Source organism: Brienomyrus brachyistius, chromosome 19 (assembly GCF_023856365.1).
Source record: "Brienomyrus brachyistius isolate T26 chromosome 19, BBRACH_0.4, whole genome shotgun sequence".
In the NCBI taxonomy this organism is placed as follows: domain Eukaryota; kingdom Metazoa; phylum Chordata; class Actinopteri; order Osteoglossiformes; family Mormyridae; genus Brienomyrus; species Brienomyrus brachyistius.
Window position 1 is genome coordinate 21,478,244 of NC_064551.1, and position 22,811 is coordinate 21,501,054.

At 49.7% G+C, this 22,811-nt stretch overlaps 1 protein-coding gene across 6 annotated transcripts in view; it reads left to right on the top strand.

Moving 5' to 3' along the window:
• Nucleotides 1–22,811, top strand: part of utrn (utrophin) — a 112,782-nt gene that overhangs the window by 63,308 nt on the left and 26,663 nt on the right. For 5 of the 6 annotated variants that reach the window (XM_048986598.1, XM_048986595.1, XM_048986596.1 and 2 more), the window contains 5 exons: nucleotides 15,800–15,972; nucleotides 16,446–16,602; nucleotides 21,089–21,218; nucleotides 21,960–22,228; nucleotides 22,332–22,478. In XM_048986598.1, the coding sequence (XP_048842555.1) occupies nucleotides 15,800–15,972; nucleotides 16,446–16,602; nucleotides 21,089–21,218; nucleotides 21,960–22,228; nucleotides 22,332–22,478 (876 nt within the window). Of the gene's footprint in view, nucleotides 1–12,986; nucleotides 13,515–15,799; nucleotides 15,973–16,445; nucleotides 16,603–21,088; nucleotides 21,219–21,959; nucleotides 22,229–22,331; nucleotides 22,479–22,811 lie in introns of those variants that run through there. The other variant, XM_048986597.1, reaches the window with a different exon arrangement.

The following is a 22,811-nucleotide window of genomic DNA, read 5'->3' on the forward strand; positions in this document are numbered from 1 at the left end:
TCCTAAGTCTTCATCCATGAGCCAAACTCGATTTAGCTCTTAAATTGTTGACCCTAAACTGGGTTCTCTTGATTTAATCTGAGAATCGCTTTACCAAACGTGGCTTTGGACATTGCGGATTGAATAGCCTTAGTTTTATTTATTAGTATAGTGAACATTCCTGCTGCCGTCAGGTTAAGGAGCTGAAGACGGCTACATCCTTTTGTCCTTTTCTTCAGCAGAGGTTCCCCGGTTGGCTGTAAAACGGCGAAGTGTAAAATTTAAAATTACATAAGGTGTCCCTGGAAGGCAGCCTGTGCTAAAGAGAGCCGATCATTCAGCGTGAAGGAAAGAACGGAGGTGGATCCGTAAAGCGAAACGCCCCCACACTTTTCAGCCGAGGGTTCTGCGTGTGTCTCAGCTGTGTAACGGTGTGGTAAAGGGCAGAACTTCAGGCAATTTCCCGTTTTTATTAATATTAATCATTTATGCAAATGTTTGTGCCCCCTTGTCGTGTTGATTTCCAATTACCTGATAAGATTAATGAATGCTTTTCATTTATTTATTAAGTTTAATTTGCTCGCTTATTTAAATGTCGTCTTGAATGACGTTCTGGTTGAGGTGTCAGAACACACAAGTGCCTGTTGAATATCTATAAAAAGAGAGAGAGATGCATAAATGTCCTGTTGGCTTGCTATGCCCCCCCATCCTCTTTGTGGGGGGGGGGGCTTCAGGCTGCGTTGTCAGTGTCCGGTTTGTAATTGGTACGCTGGGGAGGTGGGCAGCACTGTAACCCTCGTAATTATGGATGTCGCTAATGAGACATGTGCTTGTTTCGCCTTGGCATTTCTAGGGGCACTACAGCGTCTTTCCCAGTGCCTTGTGTTATACCGAGCGCCTACGATTCTTCCACAGCCTGTGCATCTTGTCCTTTTGGTAAGGTTTTCGAAGCGTATCGTGTCCTGACGATATGAGGTGCCCCCCCACAGGTGCTGTGTTTCTCTCTCGTTCTCTCTCTCTCTCGCTCTCGCTCTCTCTCTCTCTCTCTCTCTCTCTCTCTCTCTCTCGCTCTCTCTGTCCTCCTGTCCCCCCACCCCATCATCAGCCATGGCTTAATCGTGATGGGAAGGACGTGATTATAGCAGGTCTTCAATCAGCCTGACAGCTAAGCGCCTGCATCCCGCAGCCAGAGGGTCACGGGGTCTGATTCGTGGAAGGATTCCACCCCCCAAGATCCCGCCATGGTGCTCTCAGAGCTGGATGTTTAAAAATAAACTGGGAAGGTGTGAATGAGGCCCATTAGTGCTGACCGCCGCCACCCCCCCCACCCCCCCCAGGGCGGCTTCCTCGAGCCATAAAGCTGCAGAGTGCCTTGTGTCTGCGTTGAAGGCTGTGTAATGGGGGATTCAGCAGGTTAGGGTGCTGTGTCCTGTGATCGGAAGGTCGCAGGTTCTAAACCCACAATCGGCAGACGGGGTTCAGTAGCTCAGCCCCGCATTCACAGTGGCGTCTGTTCAGCTGCAGTCCTCCAGTTTCTTTCCCATCATCACCTGATCGCCTGGTCAGGAGCAGTACACCTGTTACCAATCCCGCTCTCATGTGAATGTGATTTCCAGTTCTGGAGATCAGAGTGGTAGATTGACGACGTGCTGTGGACTCCCTACTTTCTGCGTGACTGAGCTACTTGCAGAAAGAGAGGTTCAGCATCTGATCTGGCACCCAGTCTGATTAACAAAAGACCTGTGAAACCCCTTCTGTTTAATGATTTGTTCCGGTAGTTTGGTGTTTTTGTGGAATTATTAGGTCTATTCGATCCAGCCTCTGGAAAGCCCTCGACGTAAGTGTGCTGCTGTAAATCAATCCACAGCTGTTTTGCATCACCACTCTGGCAGGTCTGTCATGTGACATTCTCCACTGATGTTGTTGGAGTGAATATGAGCGGGACAGAGGATTTGCAGCGTTAAGATTAACAGAGATTGCGTTTCTGTTTTGAGGAATTACATTTCCAAGCCCTTTCGCTGTAAGATAAAATCCCAGCTCGGCATGGCAGTGAGGCCCTTCGGTCCGGGGGGGGGGGGGGACAGGCCGCCTGGGATGTTTTCCCTGTGTGGTTAAGCTCCTGATTTTAATTCTGTCTGAGCTTTCCCTTACGTTACCGGAGTCTCCAGTCAGCTTGACATTTTCCAGTTTGTTCCCCGTCCCTGATCCCTTGAAAGTCCTGCATTTGACAGAAGCAAAATTTGACACGTTGGTGCCATTTTTGTTGACTTTGACAAGGCCTGGATTAATGATGAATGATTTATTTTTCCAATTAACATTGTTCACTTTCAGTAAAACACATTTTTAAAAATTCCTAAGACTATAACTCCTTGATGAAGGTAGGTGGCGTGTCTCCTTGTATTTGAGGGCGCCTCTGCTGTTGGACCTTTTCATGTTCGGCATTATAAATGAGCAAACCTTGTATTACCAATAGATATGAGTGGATTTTTTTTAAACTCATCATGTGACCACAGGTCCATTGAACTGTATCGTGTGTAAGACAAGCCACCCTTCCGTTTTGGACTCACTTTTCAGCCTCCACCTGGCAGAGATGTTGACACTGATCTCGCAGTCTGGACGTGAAATCTGTAGACGTCAGTTGTTCCCGAAGTGGCTGGCTTTAAGACAACTGAAGTGTAATGCCCTTCCTTTGAATCAGTCATTCTCAATCCTCTTTCTGGTGCTCTCCCCCCCTTGCCAGAATGCTTTCATTCCAGCCCTACCTTAATCAGGCTTATAGGGTCCTTAATAGGCTTATAATGAATGTGGCAGGTTGAAAGCACTATGGGCCGGAATGAAACATTCTGGTGTAGGGGGGCGGGGTAGGTACAGGATTGAGAACTACTGCTTTAAATGCAAACACTCCCCTTTCTGTTCCCATAACCACAAGGTTATGGGTTCGAATCCCAGGGCTGCCAGGCTGATGTCGCAGTTTGGCCCTTGAATGAGTCCTTGAATGAGTGTGTCTGTCTGTCTCTTGGGGAGCAGGATGCGATGTGTTAGGCAAAATGATCGTTTCACCACAGGACTGACTGAAGTACTGCTGTTGTGCTCTCTGTTCTTTCATGGTCAGACTGGGCTTCATCTCTCTGTCATTGCAGTATACTGGAGTCAGACAGTCGCACATTTCCTTATTTACATCCAATGTTTTTTCTCTTATACTGTATACGCAATTATACCCTCCCTTCCCCTCAGACTTTTCTCCCTTCCTCATCGATTAAGATCACTCATCGATCGTAAATACCGTCAAGTGCCAGACTGACCGTATTTCCCCGGCCCCTGATGCCTGGGCCCTAATGCCTTCGATCACCGTTGACAAAATACTCGTGTCATCCAAATGCAATAACGTGAAAACCTGAGGGGTGGGGGGCCCAAGGCAAATGTAGTTATATAACACCCTTCATGCACTTCAAAGTGCTCTACGGAAGGTAAAATTGACATAAAATGAAAGCACACTAAAATACATTTAAGGTCAGTTGCACGCTTTAGAAATTAAAAAAAAAAATTTATGAACAAATAAGTAAACAAAGAAATAGGTAGATTTGACACTGTTCTGTGCTTCTTTTTCCAGTGTTTAGGGTCTTGTAAGTATTCCTCTGCTCTGCGTGTATGCAGATGTGTAACTTTTTTTTTTTGTGTGTGAGCAGTTTAATGTAGGAACTATTTTCTTCTGCCAAACTCCAAACATCAGTCATATCACTGTGCAGAAGATATCACCTGGGTGCTTGTGTATCTCCTGCGCAGTGATATGACTGGTGTGCGGAGTTCAGTAAAAGAATATAGTTCCTACCTTAATCTGCAGAGTCTGAAGTGAGCAGTTCATCTTCAATAACCGAGTCATGATTTCTGGTACGACATCGCCGTTGGATTTTTTTAAATGTGTTTTTCTTGCGCTTCGATCAGAATGCCGTTCGCTCCCATTTCTGTCAACCCTGACATTTCTATGGCCCGTATCTACTAAACTAGGCAACTCCCAGCTGAGCGGATGGATAGATAGCAATGAAGACCCTCAAAAACGTATATTTTTTTCAGTTTTGGGGTGAACTGTCCCTTTAAAGATGATCATCTCAGTCTACAGCAGAATAACAACTGCTTTTGGATTTCTGTTTAAACCACTAAAAAAATGTTCTGTTTGATAGAGGGAATGCGATGGTGCCCTTGAAAACATCTTTGCTCATTGGGAAAAATGTTTATCCTGCCAGGCTGACATCAGGTGGAGGTACTTTTATGAAACTTTAACTGGGAGTTCAGCTCATTTTACACAAGGACCCTTAGTTTTCATTCGGTACTTTTGAAGTACAAAATGTACTATTAGACCCTGTTCAAACGGCAGACAAATTGTCTCCCGTACTGTGCTGGCAGCTGCAGGAGCAAATTTGGTTCCTGTGTCGCTGTACATTCCACTGACCCTTTTTGAAACTCATCCAGCAGGGGGCGAACCGGTGCCCCCTTCAGGAAGGTGGTGGGGGAAGCAGAGAGCAATTTTTTTGCAGGGTTGTTAAGAGGACTCAATGTTTTGAGATCACAAACTAGTACAGAGTGCTTTAAATGCACCGTGAGCTCGCTCGATAAACATGAGAAGTGTATAACCAGTTTTCGGTTCCCAAACCCCTCACCCCCCCACCCTATGAGCAGCTCTAATTAGTCTTTGATGTCTGAATGCGGCTGACTGCTTCAGCTGGCTGAGTTTCAGTCTGGCACTGTGGCGGGCAGCTGCTACCGGGCCCTGTTCGGACCTCGTGGCAGGTTACCGGGAAACGCCATTCCGCTGGGTCGCTTTGCCGCGATTGCCGGCCGTCCGCCGAGGCCTGGAGAGGTGAACTGAAGATTGAAAAGCAATTTTATTCGGCATGACACTGTCTGACAATATAATTCATGCAAATTAGGGACATAAAAATGGATTCTGACAGTCACCTTCTGGGTGTGTAAATTACGGCCACTGCGTGCATTTTGAAAATCGTTTTGAGTTTTTATTGAATCTTTTTTTTAACATTACTGGGCCTGGGCACTACCCGGTTAGTTTGGGTGCCTGTCACGTTAGACCCCTTTCAAACGGCAGACAAATTGTCTCCCGAAACGAGCTTTTATCTGAATGAGATCGCGTTCAACTCCCCTGTGTCTCCTGTCGTTTCGATCACATCCGACAAGCACCTCTCCTACCGTTTCTCTTTTTCCTGCCCAGATAGGGTGTTTTTGTTTGTTTCGCTCTCTTACAGCGAGACATCTGCCTCTCTCTCTCTCCTCCACCCACCCGCTCGCCTGTTTGTCACCCACGTGATATCCGCCCGGCAGAATCTGCCGATTTTTCTTTTTTTTTTTTTACTGCTGGCGTCTAATGGCCATGAGTGTTTTGCTGGGAGAGATCATTAAGGAACATGGTCATATCGGTGGGTCGTGCACTTTGCTGTTTGTTTTTTTTCCCATAACTTTTATCCTTTTACCCCACTAATATTGAGCTGAGGGGGTTGGGGTGGCTTGTGTTGCTTCCGACGCCTTTTTCCCCAAGATTAGGACCATCAAGTTCGAAACCATCAGGGTCATCAGTGAGACTCCAGTGCCTGCCTCCATGATTCCGTGGTGGATCAGCCTCGGGGCCAGTCTCCCGCAACCTGCTTCTCACGTGGCCTCAACAATCATCCCTGCAGTGTAACGAGGTCACTGCGTGGAATCGGCCTCGTCCCGAGCTGCCCTCCCGCCGGACTCGAGTCCTGGCTAATTAGGGGTTTCACTCTATCTAGGGCCGCGGCTTGTTTGCGATGAAAACGTTTGGCTGCTTTGTCCCGCTTTCCAGTCGGCACCAAAATATCTCATTGTTCCGTGACATTATTTTTCTTCCAACCTGGTTGTTAGTGGAATGAGGTGGGGGGGGGGGGAAGAACCTTATGGGTGGTTAAAAGGGGGGAGTTTGGGGGGGGGGGGGCAACATACTCATCAGATGTCTGACAAGACCTTGATCTCCAGCTGCTGGAGATTTTTCAGAAACTCCAGCTCATGATATTGGTTTGGGGTTTAAATGGGGATTGGAGTTTGGGGGGGGGGGGGGGGTCGGTGAGGTAATTGTTTGCAATCAGCATAAAACGTTCAATGGGAATGAATGCTCTCAGATGGAGGAACGCTACACAATGAGTGTGGAGAGGCTCGGCATAAAGGCCCGAGTCTGAATGGCCGCAGATTGTCTGTCAGTCTGTGAGTCTCTGGGAGCTTTTATAAAATTACGGGCAGCGCCTGACTTCGGTCTCCCTGCCTGCCAAACGTCTGCTGATTTGATGGTGTTAAGAGCGTTTTTCGGACCTCAGTGGATCTGAGAGGCCTTCGTACTCAAAATGAGCAGACCTGCATATCCAGACCTTTCCGGTCTTGTGGCATTTAACGTTGCAGTAGGTTTGGGTTCAAGTTCGGGATGTGGGGGTGGGGGGGGTCACCGGCATGTATTGTGTGTCATTTGTGGGATTCTATCTTGCACCCTGACAGGCCCAGGTTCGGCATTACAGTTTTCTGGACACATAATTAAACTCCATTTCTAATCTAAGCTGCTCTTCGAAGCTTTTCTGGTATCAGAGTGCAGGAGCGTCTGCCTCACATTCGGTCAGTGGGGGTGGGGGTCTCTCCAATAACCATGTACAGGTCCAGTACAGGTCTCTCCAATAACCATGAAAGTGTTGGTGTGTGTGTGTCATGGCGCCCCCTAGAGACTGATACATGCTATCACGCGTTTGCCATACAGGGAGTTTGTTCTTGGGGGAATTGAAATAAGCTCAGAGCAGCACCTGCATACCTGTCCCCAATCACACCCCCTCCTCTCTACTTCCTGATGGAGTTTATTTCCCATCTGTTGTTTTCATGTAATGATATCATTAAAGCTTTTCGCCTTTTGGGACGGACGTGAAGCCGACTGTGTCTCCCCACCCACCCCCCAGCACCAAAAACACTCTACTATGTTTTTGGCAGGGCCGTCTGAGCCTGGGGGGCTGTGGGTGGGTGCGGGTAGTCTTCACTGCATCAGATTCCCTCTCATCACAGACCCTCTGTATCCTGCATGGAGAGTGCCCCCCTCCCCCCTTGTTTTTTTTTCCTTGCGGCCTCTGAGTGTCTTCATCATTAACCGCTCAGTCACTCTGAAGCTCTGGGGGGTGCGGCTTTAATCCCACATGGGCGTGAGCTGCTGCCTGTCTGACCTGCTGAGAGTACAGCGATTGGACTCGCGCGGTGCTGCTCTCTTTCCGTTTTCGCTTTGTCAGCGTAGTTGTTTGCATGATCACCCTTTAAACACTTCAGTACCATCCAGGTCTGGACTGGCCATCTGAATACCGGGCATTTTGCCTTGGAGCCGATGGCTTTATTGGGTACTCCCCTGCCCCCCACTCGCTCAGCGAATTTCAGGATGGGGGGGACCCCAAGGCCCAGGATTTTGAATTCAGCCCAGCTTTGGTGGCATCTGAGGCATGATGGGTGGCGCTTGACCAGAAAGGCTGTATGGAAGGAACCATGTTGGTGGAGACTGGCGCATGTCCAATCGCAGCACGAGACTGATTTAGTCAGTCCGGCATGCTGCCCAATCACAGGGCGAGACAATGACTCGTGAGTCACAGAGGGGGTGTTTCCCTTCATGCTCTGTGAGAGGTTCCAGGACTTGTGTGATGTCCTGTCTTTTAGTTTCCATGGGTACCAGCCCTGTCTGCCCCGTGGTGCCCGCCTCACTGTGCCCCTGAGGGTGCAGTGATAAGCCCACTGTTTGCTGACCCCTGAGTAAAAGGGCATTTCCCAGCCCTCCCGGACGGGATTTATCCACATAAACAGGCACAGTTTTTGCTGTTTTCTCTTAAGCCTCCCAGCTCTTTCTCGCAAGCCCCCCCACCCCTGGCCCTGCCGCTCCTCTCTGTCGCCGCCCCTGTGGGCACACCTCCCCTCTCTCCCCGGCTCCATCTGTGTTTTCAGGTCGCTGAGCGTGTCACGCAGCAGATGTCAGAGGAACCCGCCAGCGCTTCCCTTGCGCGTCTCGCTCTCTGGACGGAAGTGTTTTCTTTATCCATCTCGCCACATAATCTTCCTGTCCATCACTTTCCCTCTTTGAATATCTCTCCGTCTTTGCATACCTTCTCATCCCCCATCTTCTCTGTGCATCTCTGTATTCAGCTCTACAATTGCTTCTGCATCTTTTGTGTGCGTCATTTCTGCCCCTCAGCAGTTCACTGCCCCTCACCCACCCACCCACACCCGGGGCCTGTATCAGAAAACCTACCTTAAAGCCGGCAAGTTATCCAGGCTAGTGGGAGTTCTACTTGCACAGAAAAGGCAGAAAAATAAATATTTGGTTCAGAGAGAACCAATCGGTCCAAACGACTTGAAGAGGCAGGACCAAGGCTTCTGATTGGTTGGTCTTGCCTCTTCTAGTTGCTTGGAGACACCTTCTCTTAAATTTGATTGGTCATTGATCATTTTTTCGGTCTGCCCTCAGGACATTTTTGTGCAAGTGAAACTCATGAGCGTTATCTGGCTAAGCAACAAATCCTGCCTCCAGGCCCTGGTTGCACAGTCCCTCTGGCTTTTTGCACCTACTGCTTCCGCCCGTTCGGGGTCGACCATTTCTCCGTCTTTCTCAGCCACCTATTCTGCTGGCTGTTTACACGTTTCCCCGCGACGCCTCCCACTCAGGCATCCTTCATCGTTATGCTCTGAACATCCTCCCCGCTCTTCCGGACTTGAAGTATGACTCGGTGATCCGCACTGGGAGGGCGAGACGGTTTGCTTTATTTTGGTGGTCTAGTGGGCTGCTGGTCCAGTATTTCATGGCATCTATTTTCACGTCGGGCACAAAAATACCGCTGGTTGGAAGCTGGTCGGCGCCCACGCACATGCGCGCGCTCACAGGCGCGCGCTCACAGGCGCGCGCTCACAGGCACATGCTCATACGCGCCGTCGCCGTTTCTGTGGCTGCGTGTAATAGAGGAAACATTGGCGGTTATGAAACCGATGAATCGTTGCTTCTTGTGGGTATGATTTTTGGCAGTGAACTCAACTCCTGCTGGTACATTTTTGGGCCATAACATTTAAGGCTCATCACTATATAGCTGCTGGTGTATCTCTGAGGGAACATCTGTGGCCGTTCGGAGAGGAGGGTACCTTGGTAAGTGCCTCCATGTCTTAGAAATTGCTGGAGGAGCAGCTTTGAATGAGACGGTATCGGTTTAGATGATGCAAACATGCCTCCTCAAAGCTCTGGCACGGACAACTTTAATGGTTCTGTGGGGTACTGGACGTTTCCATTCCTCTGTGAATGGTGGTGTTGAACAGGAGCCTGGGAACAGTGAAAGGTGGGATGCTTCTTTTGACTGGCTCGAAACGGAGCTCCGTGTTGTGTTGGGCTTGGCCCTTGCGTAACTTCTGTTGCTGGTGCGTGGAGGAGACAAAAGAAGGGTTAATAATTCACATAAGGAGTGTCCGGCCAGAGAGGGGTGGTCCTGGGTTGGGGTCTGATAGAAGCCTGGGTGAATGGTAGTACCCACGTACAAAGAGGCAGGCCTGGGTGTGTCTCGATGGGTGGGGCAGTCACTGTTAATTTCGTCATCTCCCAAACTGGGCGCTTTAATCTAGAAGGAAGTGGAGCCACTGTGATAAGGAAATAGCCCCCCCCCCCAATGCCCCATGGTGTAGGAAGAGGTTGTTGGATTTGGCTGCTGGGTTTGTTTGGAACACATGGGCTTGATGGAGCCCAAGATTACTTCCTCCGCTTTTATTTGAGAGGGGGTTTAATGGGGCAGTTGAGGGTGGGGGTTTTGTTCACTGAAACACCTCCCTACCCGAACATAGCAATCTGGAGAATACGGCCTGGTTGGGGTCCAGCTCCTACTAGGGTAATACTCCACCTCTGTGTTTGGTTTAGTCTGGACCTGTGATTTAAGCAAATCTTCAGGTATTTGCTCGGGCCCCCTCCTCCAACCAATCACAGCTTTTGTTTCCTTTGGCTCTGATTGCCATTGGATGCTGAAGGGGATGCCACTCCTTTCTGAGATAATGAGCACCGTGATGCGTCTGGAGTGCTTGTATGCACTTTACTTTCAATGTTCCTGAAACAGAATGAGAGCTGATTGCATGAGTCGGGTGGAGGTCCGGTGTGGATTAACGGGCTTCTCTTCAGCTTCGAGGGAGAAGCGGTTAATGTGGGCCTGCAGGTCTAATTGCCCAATTTCTGAAAAGATGAATTGCAAGTTGACAGCAGTCATCTTTTCCTTAACAAACGCCATCCTGTGGGTGGGTCTTCCTAAATATTTTGCATGAGAGAACAAAATTGTCCCTAGGAGACCAGTGGGCTCTGATGAAATATCCGATGCCGCCGGCTTACAGAGCTCTAAGCTTTGTGAGCAGTGAACCACGCTGTACCCAGTAGCTGCGTCCACGGTTGGGTTAAGTCCTGCCGCTCTTCAGCAGAGGCACCGTAAGAGGAGATGTTAGGAGATGTTCAAAGATGTTAGTCTCTTGGCTTCTACCAACATATATTCTGATTAACTGCTCCTTCTGCGTTTTGTATGGTGTAGCGTCTGGTCTCTGACTTGTAGATGGTCATTGCTGCTTTGAGTCATGGCCGGATCCCATGGCCGCGCGGCCCGTGGCCAAGGAGCGGCTTCCTAGTCAGCAGCCCAGCGGCAGACGCGTCCTGTGCCTCCAACAGGTCATTTGGGATCAATTTTTGATTGTTTCTTGAAAAATAATTAATGCACTGAAACAAATGGAAATCTAAGCGAATATAATTTTCTTATTTAGACAGAATTATTCAAATAATTTTGAAATTTATAGATTTCATTTATAACCTGAATAGCAACACATCTTATAAGATTTAATTTGCTTACATTTCGGCGTATTGCCTTATTTTAGGAAATCTTAGCTAAATACAATTTTCATACTGCCCTGCCACATAATTTTTTCAGTTTTTAGGCCGTCTCAAAACATAAACCGTTTATCTTCAATTTGAAAGGACATATTTTGCGGTGTAAGGGCTGCATGAATATTAACTGATCCCTGGTCAGGTTTTGATGCCCATTACCTGGTAAGTGAGTTTCTTCCAAAAGAATGATTAAGTGACTCAGGTATTTTGGGGGTTGGGGGAATGGAAGGGGGCTTTATTTAGATGTTGGTGTTAAAGATTGTTTAAATGGTGTGGGGGAATGGAAGATGAAAGGGTTACGTCAGGGTGTTCGGATTTCCCACCCCCCCAAATCTTGCATGTTTCCCACCTGTCATTCATCACAAACTACGGCCGCATTTCTCTGGGCTCCTTGTCATTTTTGTCTGAACTTCTGCGGTTAAACAGGAAATATTCTTCGGGTTTAAGACGCCATATTTATAGACAAACAAAAGGCCATTGTAACAAAAACAAAAAATAAACTTAATGTGAGACTTGCACGCAGCGGTACGTGTTCAGTACCCCGTATGTGGTTCTGTGTGGTTCGGTTTCATTTCCCTGCGAAGGGTCCCGGCAGATTACGGCGGGCCTCCTGTCACTCGTGTGCTGGATTTGCGATTTCACATGGTGCCGGAACAGACATCGATCAGTCCGTAGACTAAACGCCAGGGGAAGGCTGTTTGCGTCCCTTAAATCAATCCTCATTTCTTAAGAATGACGGCCGCAGTGTCCATCATAATGGACCGTGCACGTCCTGCTCAGTGTGCTCTAAACTGAAGTGTGGATACAGTGTGGAATATCCCTGTGAAAAAACACTGTCCAGTTTTTCCTGTTCAGTGCCTCCTGGGAAGATGGACTGTACTGTCCGTTTGGACTTCCTGTGGTCCATTATTGGTCCTCTGTTTGCTCTCTAAGATGCAGGTCTCTGCGTAACGGACTGGGGCCCGTCTGAAGAGGGCGGGTTCCAGAAGAGGATGGTGCCTGCGTCCTCCCCTCGCCTGCCTCCTGCACTTGCTCGTCACAATGGCAAAATCGGCGAGAGGGAACTTGCCTGTCCACCCTGTGTTCTCCGAAGTTCCAGCATCTCAGCCTGTTACCATACAGGCCCGGGCTGCTGGGAAATCGGGCCTCTCTTCTCCTCTTAGCTGTTTAGCCTGGCAACTCCATTTTTTCTGCCGTGAATCCCCCCCTCGTTCCCGTGGGCTCTGCGTGACACATACTGTTTGTGCGCCCCGGTCACAGTCTCCAGACTGCCGTGCCGTTTTTCTGAGCACCAAGGAGTGAAACTTCACCACAAACTGTGCTGATCGAGTGAACCAACCTCAGGTCTGTCCACCTCCCACCCCTCCCAGGCTCCTCGGTTTGACACCCTCTCTCCTCATTCTTATTGACTGCTCTGGGGTAGTTTTGCAGACGTATGTTTTTAATTTTGGCAGAAATCTACCCCCTCCCCCCCCCCCCGGTTCTGCTCTAAAGTCTGAATAGCACATGGATGTGGAGGTCGAACTGTCCATAGAGAATGTATTTACCTCAAAGAATTTGCTGGAGGGGGCGCACACTTTGAGTGAGTGGTCCATAGCTGTGAAGGCGCTAAGTATTGTGAATGAAGCATCTGCGAGGGAGCTGCTGTTGTACCTTTTGTTAAGCATGTTAGTTCTGTAAGTGTGCGTCCATGTGATTTGTGTATGGGGGAGGGGAAGACGAGGTGTCTCATGATGTCAGGTTTCCGGCTGTAAGTTTGTCAGTGTTTAGTTACCCCCCCCCCCCCCCCCGGTCCTGGGTGCCTGTGTAAAAGTAGGACCAGGGGGCCCTTATTATCCTTTCTGAGGCCCCTCCCTCCCCACTGGGCAGGCTGAGCGAGGCCTCAGGAAGTGGGTGTGTTTGCTGTAGAGGGCATAGCGGCCCGAGGGTGGGGGCTGGGGCGTGGGGGTGGAGACAGACCGCGGGGCAGCCAGGCTGCTTCAGAGAGAGTGGGGGTTCCTGGAAAGCCCCCCCCCCCCCATGCGTCGGTGGGCGTCGGAGCAGGAAAGGGGGGGGGGCATATTTTACCCCGCTTCCCGTTGGCTCGCATTTACAATGTGGTTCGCGGACGTGTCTCTGAACCAGCCTGGACTCTGGAGCGCTCCCTTGACCGGCGTGGGTGTGCTGGGCTACTATCGCCACTGGGAGAGGCCTAACTGACCCGGGCCCATTGCCTCCCTCCCCTCCAGCCCCTCGCCGGGACAGAGGGTTTTTGTAAATGTAAGTGAGCCCTTCCGGTTGGAGGGACGAAGGGGCCAGCGGTGTCAGGGAGGAGGTGCCCGTGTGGAGAGATCGGAGCTGCCTGAAAACGTGGAGGGAGAAAAGGCACTTTAATTAGCTAGGGATTGCAGTGGGGCCCTGCGGACAGGATGCAGGGGTCGGGGGCCCCTGGTCGGGCTCCGGGTGTCTGCCACGGACTCTGGCGCTGTGGTGGACCATTCTGGAGCTGCAGCATGCGCAGCCTTCAAAGGAACGGTCTGGAACTCGATCATGTAGCCTCCAGATGAGAGCCCGGCACTCGACGATGATGATCGGTCTGAACTTCAGCTTGCAGGAGCTGCTCAGGAAGTTTGAACAGGTATATAACCCGCTGCCCCCCACCCGGACGGGGGGTGTGGAAGCTGCGAGAGTGATGGTGTGTGCTGCTGCCAGGTCACGTTACTGCTCTGGCCAGCAGCGGACTCCGGCGCAGTGAAAGCTCATTATAAACAAACATGGAAAGGTCACCCCCCCCTGGGGGGGTGGGGGGGAGGGCACAGAGACCTGCTTTCCCGCCATCTCTCACTTGCGTCCTTTTGAAAGTGGAGCAGTCTAAATTTAATTGCGGGTGGTGGTGGGGAGGGTGCTTTAAACGAGACAAGGCAATTATTTAATGTAATAAAAGGAGCCGGTTTTCTTTATTGCCCTCTTAAATGTGTTATTCTGCCCGAGGCAGTGGGGGGGGGCGGGGGTGTGGACCTGACGCTCAAAACGATCTATAGGGACTTGTCGGTGGTGGGGACACGTGGATCTTTCAGACCTGTTCCTGACACTTTCTGAAGAGCTAAGCGCGGAATTCTCTGCAAGGAGCCCGGCTTTCCGATAGGCCCACCAACATGGCTGGCTTTGTGGATCCCGCTGCTCTTCATTTTTTTGCCATTTCTCTTTTTCCACTTGGAATGCCCCCCAACCCCACCCCGTTAACCGAGGCCCTCATTTTCCCCGTCCGCTGAGCTAACGCGCCCGCAGTGTACTCTTTCCACTCTGTCTCCGGCCTTCCTGCGACACCTGAGGCTGAGGGGATAAATCGCGTTGTATGACAGCTTGATTCTTCCCTGATTACTGCCTGTGTTTCTCACATTTGCTGCTCTAGGAATCCAGGTTACCCAACGGTGCAGCGTCTGCACTGCCTCACAGTTTCGGCGTTGGGTCGTACCTCGGTCTGTTGCCTCACAATTTCAGAAGGAAGCTGAGGGGGTGGCACTGTCCTCGGGGAGCAGGCGGGGGACGTTCCTGTCATGATATACCAGGCTGGAAATCTCACTCCCATTTTCCTTTGGTCAAAATGTTTGTCACACATACAGATGTGCATGACTCGCGACGGCATGTTGTTCTTGTGGCCAGATAAGGGTCATGTTTTTTTTTTTTTTTGTTTGTTTTTTGTTTTTTTACCAGTTGCATTGCATGTAGTACAGAGGCATATAACCCGTAATGTGGAACTTCAGGTCTGGGGGGTAGGGGACATGCCAGGTAATGAATCCCCTTGCTGCTTGCTGGCACGGGAATGATGGTGTTGGAGAGCAGTGTGCTGTGAATGGGCCTATTGTCCAGCCCAGTGAGTCCATGCCTGACTGGGATGAACCCAAGGGTCCTTTTTAATGAGACCTGTTGGCAGTCCTCCGCCTCTTTGTGCCTCATTGGATTATTACTCAAAATAACATGAAAATAACGGACGTGGACACTAGGGTGCGCTTGGCGGGAGTCGACAGGAAGCAGGCTGGTAATTGGAAGGGAGCAAAAACCAAGCGACCGAGAGGCTGATTTACCCCCGAGTTGCTCCGTTCCTGAGGTACCTTCCAGGACTTGCCCGTTGTCCGTATCGCTTTGAAGGGGGCTATTTTTAGAGCCGCACCCGCCCCCTCTCCCTGAGTATGAGACTGTGCGTGTCAAGAATTTCTCTCTGAAAGTTTTGCAATCGTAGAAGCGGTGGACCTTTTACTTGGGGACTTGAATATAGCTTTTATGTTAAGGTTGGATGGGGGGGGGCTTCTTGTAACCCATCCTCAAGTGCGCAGATGGTACTGAAGCTTAGCCCAGGAAATGCCCCAAGGATGGCATTCTGTGGTTCAGGTGGATGAGCTCTGTGGGGGGGTAGGATTTCTGTGTTGGGTCAGGATGGGGTTCAGAGGAATGTCCCTGGAGGCAGCTGGTGTGGGGTGATGTGTGTCCCAGGAAAAGCCAGAGCCCTGCTGCCTGATTGGCCGGGAGCTTCACTTGGACCTCAGGTAGCCCCCTCTCCATGCCTCCCAGTTAATTATTAAGTCACTTAGACTGGGAGATGCGTACCTGCTGTCTGGCAGGGCGGGGGTGTGGGGGTAAGCGTACAGATTCGCTGAGTTCAGCCTCACATAGAGCAGCCGTCTTTCATTTTCCCTGTAAGATAGGCTTCTGCTTTCTAAGAATGATTCCAGATTGGGGGTGGGGGTCGCATTAAATGCGGCTTTAACGCGTCTGTTACTGCATAAGTGGCGATGGATTCCATTTTGGCCACGTTGCGGTTCTTCTTTGGCGTCCCAGCAGTGCAGGAATCTTTGGGGTTGTCATGTGATGTTCTCCCACTCCTGCTTCTTGCTTACGGTTCTGCCTCTTCATCCCCCCCCATAGGACATCCAGGCGGAGATCGATGCTCACAATGACATCTTCAAAAGTGTGGACGGCAACAGGTGCAAGATGGTCAAGTCCCTGGGCAGCACAGAGGAGGCCAGCTTCCTGCAGCAGCGGCTGGACGACATGAACCAGCGGTGGGGTGACCTGAAGGCCAAGTCCGCCAACATCCGGTGAGAGCCACACCTCCTCACCCCCTTTCCCCCTTGATGGTCTTCTCGTGAGTATGTAGCACGGCCATGCGAGCTGCACTTAACCGCGCCCTGGACCCTGCACGTTATGCACTCAGCCGTGTTGAGAGCCTCAGTGATTCAGAAACCATTTTTCAGCAATCACTCTATATTTACAATTGCAGCAGGCAGATGAGCCCCTGAGCTTAATTTGCTTTTTGTGAAATTAGCTTTAGTGGGCTGTCAAAACAAATGGTTTCCCAACATCAGCCTTCTCGTCTGAGTGACAAAATGGATTTGCTTTCTGTTTGCCTCGTGTCGTCTTATTGGTTTAACACTCAAGGTTCTTAAAATCTGATTGGATGTCATACAGATGGGTGAGTCCTAGGTTTTATGAGACCGGAGCCTTTCAGTATTGTGTAGTATCGATGGACACATTTGATGTTTGACGTATCTCCTTGGTCCCCTGTGCCCAGAGCCCACCTGGAGGTCAGCGCAGAGCGGTGGAGTCGGCTGCTGGCCCTCTTGGAGGAACTGTGGAGGTGGCTATGCCTGAAGGAGGAGGATCTTACCAAGCAGATGCCCATTGCGGGAGATCTACCCAGCCTGCTGCAGCAGCACAATCACTGCTTGGTCAGTAGCCCCCAAGCAAAAGCACCATTAACAAGGCCATTCCTGCCACCGTGATCACCGCCCACCTTACCGCGTAGCTCCAGCTACAGTCTGACAGGCATGAGCAAATGTTTCTCCAGAGGCACCTTACAACGAAACCCTGAAATACGTATAGATTTAACATCATTAGGACCACGCACTAAGAGGTTTAAGGAGGGAGCTCATTTTTAGGTTCTATTTTTGCTGCTGCTAAGCCTCTCAGAAATGTTGAGGCAGAGTTGTAATGGTCTTGAAATAAATTAACTGTTTTTCAGCATGGGGGGGGGGTCAGTTTTACCATTCAGGGTTTAGGCATGAGTTTAGTTGCTGTGTGGGGCTGGGCATTGAGCCAGTTATTTGTTCAACCACATGTAGTCCTTGTGGCTGAAGATGGTCAACTTCCGTTGTCATTGTCCTGGAGGATGATTATGGGATTTTATGGTTCCGACTAATAGTGTTAAGATGCCTGAGTTGGGATCTGAAATAATTCGTCATGAAATGTATCATTGCTAGTTTTTTTTTTTTTTTTGTATCCCACTTTTTCACTGAGAGATTTTAGTCTCTAGATTTTCGATTTTCTCTCTCCGTTGGCTATTCTTCACGGACAATGGGAGTTCCTTCACTGGAAAGTGAAAGGATCAATCTTCATTCTATAAACTGTTAAGGGGCACAAAGAGAGAGGGAGTTAATTTTGACAAAGGTCTATGTTAAAGTCACTGAGGGAATTTGGCTCTGGCTGGGGGGCTGGAAAACATTATACTCAAAAATCGGGTGAGTTTTGGATATGTGAGAATTGCAGAGGCTGAGAAGACAGTAGAGGGGCTTGTTCCAGGACAGGATGGAGCCTTAATCGGACGGGGAGAGAGAGAGAGCGAGTGAAAGGGAGAAGGGGAGGTGTTTAAACCCTTGAATTAGCCAATGATAAATGGAATAAATTAATCCTTCATTCCACTGGCCTTCAAAGCCTTAATTGCCCCACCTACTTTTTTCTGCACAAACAGGGCAAGGTTAGAAATGTGCAGTTCTCTTATCCACAGAGTTTATTATGAACCAAGCTGCCATCTTTCAACCAAGTTGTGCCCTCTGTCTGCATGGTCTCACTTATTGGCCTCTCGGGGGTCGGCGAGGCTGCTGATTTATGGATGATGCTCTTCTGTTCTTTGGAGCTGGGGAGCACAGCGAGGATGGTGCCTGAACAGCTAACTATGTTTGTCGTAGTTACCGTTTGTCGAATCAGAGTTATGGCCTGTGACAGATGGACAGAGGTGGTAGAGATACAGGTGGAGTGACACATTTGTAGGTTGACGTGTTAAGACCGGTCTGTGTCTTCTGGCCTCGTCTTAGTCATGCATGACTTTCCCACATGAGGAACAGACCACCCGTGTTCAGATCTGTTCCTGCTGTTTCCTTCTTGGACCTTCATGAAAGTAGCCATTTAAACAACTAGTGCTACTTTCCTGACCTGAAAATAACCTTTCCGTCAGACAGCGTCTTAGTCATGTAAAATAGTTTGTTCCTTCAGAGCGTTTAAGGCCCTGGTTGTTGGGTTTGACGAGGCCTCTTGTCCCTCTCGCTGGGCTATTGTTTGGAGAGCGTCAAAGTATTAGTTTCTCTCCAAGATGGCTTCTGGCTTTGAGGTCTTAGTTTGAAAATATGCTGACGACATTCCAGTGAGTTGTCTGCCTGATTGTTCAGGAAGGGTGTGTAGGATGTTACTCTGCTGTTGATGTTTGTTGTCCTCTCCTCATTTTTTGTGTTTAAGGAAGGTAAGCTGTAGCATCTCCTGATGATCAGGCTTGGACGTGATCGTTGTCTTTTGTACGGCCCCCCCCATCCATTCTTCCTTGTGTTGGGACTTACTTTTCCTGGTCTATCCAAGGTCAAAGATGAACTATTTAGTTAACACCCTGATACTCTACTGATGTATAGTGATGTTGTTGTACCAGCGATCACTGTAGCCTTCTCCAAACCTCTTGGTGGCTATTGTTATTTTCGTTTTATTGTCATCAAATGGATTTTTATGCGACTTGGTTAATTTCAGAGTGTACTACTTGCACTTGATACCAAAGAGTAATGTCGGTGTGTAAAAGCCACCCGTTTTCCAGCACAGATTAGAATTGGACCCATTCACCTCTCTAGTTAGTGAAGTAATTCAGATTAACTGCCCCGTTCAAAGGTATTCCTCTCCTGTGATTTGAACATTTTAGGAATAAATTTTCCTTGCATTCTCCAACGTTCCAAACAAAACATTGGGGTTAATTGAAAAGTTCTGTTTGCTTGAAATGAGCCAGTATTGGGAGACAAACTGCTCTGTCTGTTTTTGATCAGTGTTTATCTACCAATTTTTGCATGTAATGGGTTGGATTAATCACGCATTTCATTATCTGAAACGAAAGAGAAACAGTGTGTTGTGTGAATGATTAAACCCATCAGTCAGTGTTATTAAATTAGCAGAATGCTTGTCTCTGGTACATGCTAAATTGCACTAAAATAATCTCACCCCTTTGGGCCGTGCCATTATGCGTCCCAGCCAAATGAATAGTGTAAATCATAAAATGTAATTCAGAGTAGCTTTTTTTGGGGGATAACAGAATTACTGCAACAGTATATCTGCTTGATGCTTTTGAAGTTTTTACGGACTGGTTTACAATATAATTATGAAATTATAGGCACTACAGAAGTCACCTTGTAAATATCTGATATAGCGAAAGGTTTACACCCCAAAGCCCATGTCTCCTGCCGTCAGACTGCTCGTAACCAAACCCGGAAATCGCCACCGTTTATCCCAGGACGTGTGTTTTAGATGTTTATCCGCTTTATGTTAATATGGATGATTTTGTGCAGAACTTTGTTTTAAAACTCTTTTATTATGGAAAGAAGTTTAGACAGCTGTTAAGTGTAGTTTGTTTCATTCCTCTTAGTAATTACACCGAGGATGCATGAATTCCAAACAGGTCATTATTAACTGTCTGATAGTTGAACCTCCAGCCTATTGTTGACTCTCATAGCTGGTATATTCGATGGTTGTTGAGATGAATGGGGGCAGGTTGGCTGAACCACTCTGTCTCGGCCTTTTTCTGTGGCCTAATGTAAACGATTCCCCCTTCCCGTCTAGGAGACGTTGAACAATGTGAGCAGGGTCTGATTTTGAAGCTGAAGACTCTGCTATCTACAGGGTCGAGCCGACATGGAACCTAAATTAAGTTTTGGCTGAGTTCAGGCTGTCATCCTTTCTGGGACCCTCAGCGCTATAAACAGCTGAAAATAGCCACCCCCCTCCCTGGTGATTTTTATCAGCTGTGTGCCTCCTTATCAGCAGAAGGCATTCCGCAGAGGCTGGGGGGGTGACTATGGCTTCATCTACAGCCACCTTGTCTCTCAGGAGCCCTCAGTCCAAGGTCACTGCTGGAGGAAAGGGACCTGATTGTGGATCCAAACTGTTGGTTCTGTGTTCTCTGCCTCAGTTCAGTCTATGTACTGTGTAGGTTCTCGTCCTCAGCACAGAGGCTACCGAATGATGTCACACTTGTTTATCTGTCGTCGTCGTCACATGCAAGACGAATAGTTGCTGCCGTGTGTGCGGTAGTGTGGCTGCAGCCTCTAACAGGGGGGTGAAGCTTTTGGGGTTTTGGGTGTCCAGCTTCTCAGAGGAACCCATATCATTCAGGCTCTGAACCCACACATGCCCTGGAAATCGGGGAACTCCCCCTTTTCTAAGGTGGATGCTATTTCGATGGGCTCCCTCTGGCAGGACTAGGATTCGGTCGGCATTTACCGGCAGCAGATGAGTATGAAGCAGTTGGACCAGAGTGAGGTGCATTTACGGGTATTTGTTTGCCAGTCTGATATCGCGTAAAATCTCATTAATCCTGCTCTGTGTCCTTTTGGCCGATAGCGCTGGTGCAGCAATGGTTTAATCAAAGGATATCAGCAGATCTAAGAGCACCTGGTCTGAAATCCCTTATCTGGTTTCCCCATTAGAGAATGTGGGGATGTAGTTTTAAAAAGGCTGTTTGTTTTTAAACAACAACCCGTATGATGCATAAAGCCAGAGAAGCCAGCACCTGTTAGTTTACACATGTACATGTGTCTCTACACGCGTCTTACATTCATACATACATGTACGGATCTCACCGCTGCCACCTGCCGGACCCCGCCCACACTTTCTCTCCTTATCCGGCCCCCCTGGTGCATTTTGGAGGTCGTGGGCCTTAGGGCTCAACGATGATGTCACTGTTTCTGCTTAGGACAGGATTCTAATCGGCAACCTTCTCATCACAGGCACAAAGCCACGGAAAACCCTAAAAAATATGTGTAACCTGATCATCTGAAAGCTGGTTTCATTCGTCTGCAGTACTCACACCTGTCCGTCACACCTGCCCGTCACACCTGCCCGTCACACCTGCGTCCACCAGTAACTTCATGTTGATGGTCGGATCCATGTCTGAGCTTCTCCTCCTCCACGCAGCTCCTGCAGGACGAGCTGAAGGATCGAGAGCCACTCGTGCTCAGCACTTTGGACCAGGCTCGCGCGTTCCTGGCCGACCAGCCCATCGAAGGTCCGGAGGAACCGGGCAGGAACCTGCAGGCCAAGACAGGTGAGCGGCTACATAATCAGCGGGGTGGCAGCTGTCTGGGGGAGGGGGAGGGGGGCCTGTGGTGCCAGTGGTACTGCCAGTTTGGGGGTGGGGGGATCTTGTGCAGAGTTTGTGAGAGAGAGCAGAATTTTAAATGTCTGAAGCTCATCAGTTATGCTGTTTATGTGCTGCAACCCCCCCTCCCCCAAAGCTGTGGCATTTAAAGAAGGGAGTACATAACTAAGTTTTTTATTTTAACGACCTAATATGAATAAGTAAAGATTTCTGGTGGGAAATGGGTGTTTTTGGGAAATGAGATGAAACAAACCCTGAGGCTTGGGCTTCGCTACGTTTGAGAGAAGTATCATGCGGCAGGGCTGGGCGCATGTCGGCTGGGCGCATGTCGGCTGGGCGCATGTCGGCTGGGCGCATGTCGGCTCGCTGTCAGGTGTCGTCCTTGCTGGCACAACGCCCGATGCCCACTCTCGTCTGCTGCCCACCTATCAGGCTACTCCACTCGACAGATAATGCCCCGCAGCTCCCTGAGAGGAGGTTGTCAAGGAGGCCCGATTGGGTGATGCCCCTTAAGGACATGCCCCCGGACAGCAACGTATATTTATTAGGTTAAATGGATCCACAGATAATGGGGACTTGCTGTTTGACCTATGTGGATGGTGTATGGGGTCAATGAAAAGCAGCTAGGGCTGTATATGAGCGAATACAGATGGGACATGGCAATAATAGTGATTCCCCCCCCCCCAGATCTGACTCCAGAGGAGCGGGCCCAGCGTGTGGCCAAGGCCATCCGCAAGCAGACAGCTGAGGTGGCCGAGCGCTGGGAGCGGCTGTGTGGGCACGCTGGGGCCTGGCAGCAGCAGCTGGACCGTGCTTTAGGCCGCCTGCAGGACCTGCAGGGCGCCATGGACCAGCTGGAGCTGAGGCTGGCCCCGGCGGAGGAGGAGCGCACGACCTGGCAGCCCGTGGGTGACTTGCTCATCGACTCACTGCAGGATCACATCGAAAAGACCATCGTGAGTCAGCAGGCCAACCTCCAAGCCCTCTGATTGGATGAGCTCTGTAGCCATGACTCTTGATTGACAAGTCGTGGGCCCCGCCCATCTCTGCCAAAACCAGGTCTTCAAGGAGGAGACCGCACCTCTGAAGAGGGACGTGCGGGCCGTGAATGAGCTCTCTGCCCAGCTGCAGCCCCTGGACGTCCAGCTGTCTTCCAGCACAAGCCGGCAGCTGGACGACCTCAACATGCGTTGGAAGCTCCTGGAGGTAAAGTGCACCTTCTACCCCCCAACCCTTCCCCACCCCGCCCCACCACCTTGGCCCCCCCCCCCTTAACTAATGTTGCTTGTGTTTCTGTCACTGTGGAACTGGGGCTTATTCCATAAAACAGGATTTTTCCTTTAGCCAGATAACTTTAAGCCAAATGTAACGATTGTCCAATAAGAGCGTCACTTCCCTCTCCTCCCATTGGTTGGTTTTCACGTTTGGCTTAAGTTATCCGGCTGACCAGGAAATATTGCTTTGCGGAATAACCCCCCCCGTCCCCGAAATGAGTGTGTGTCACCCGAGCCCCTTGGAGGAATTGGGGCGTTTCTGCCG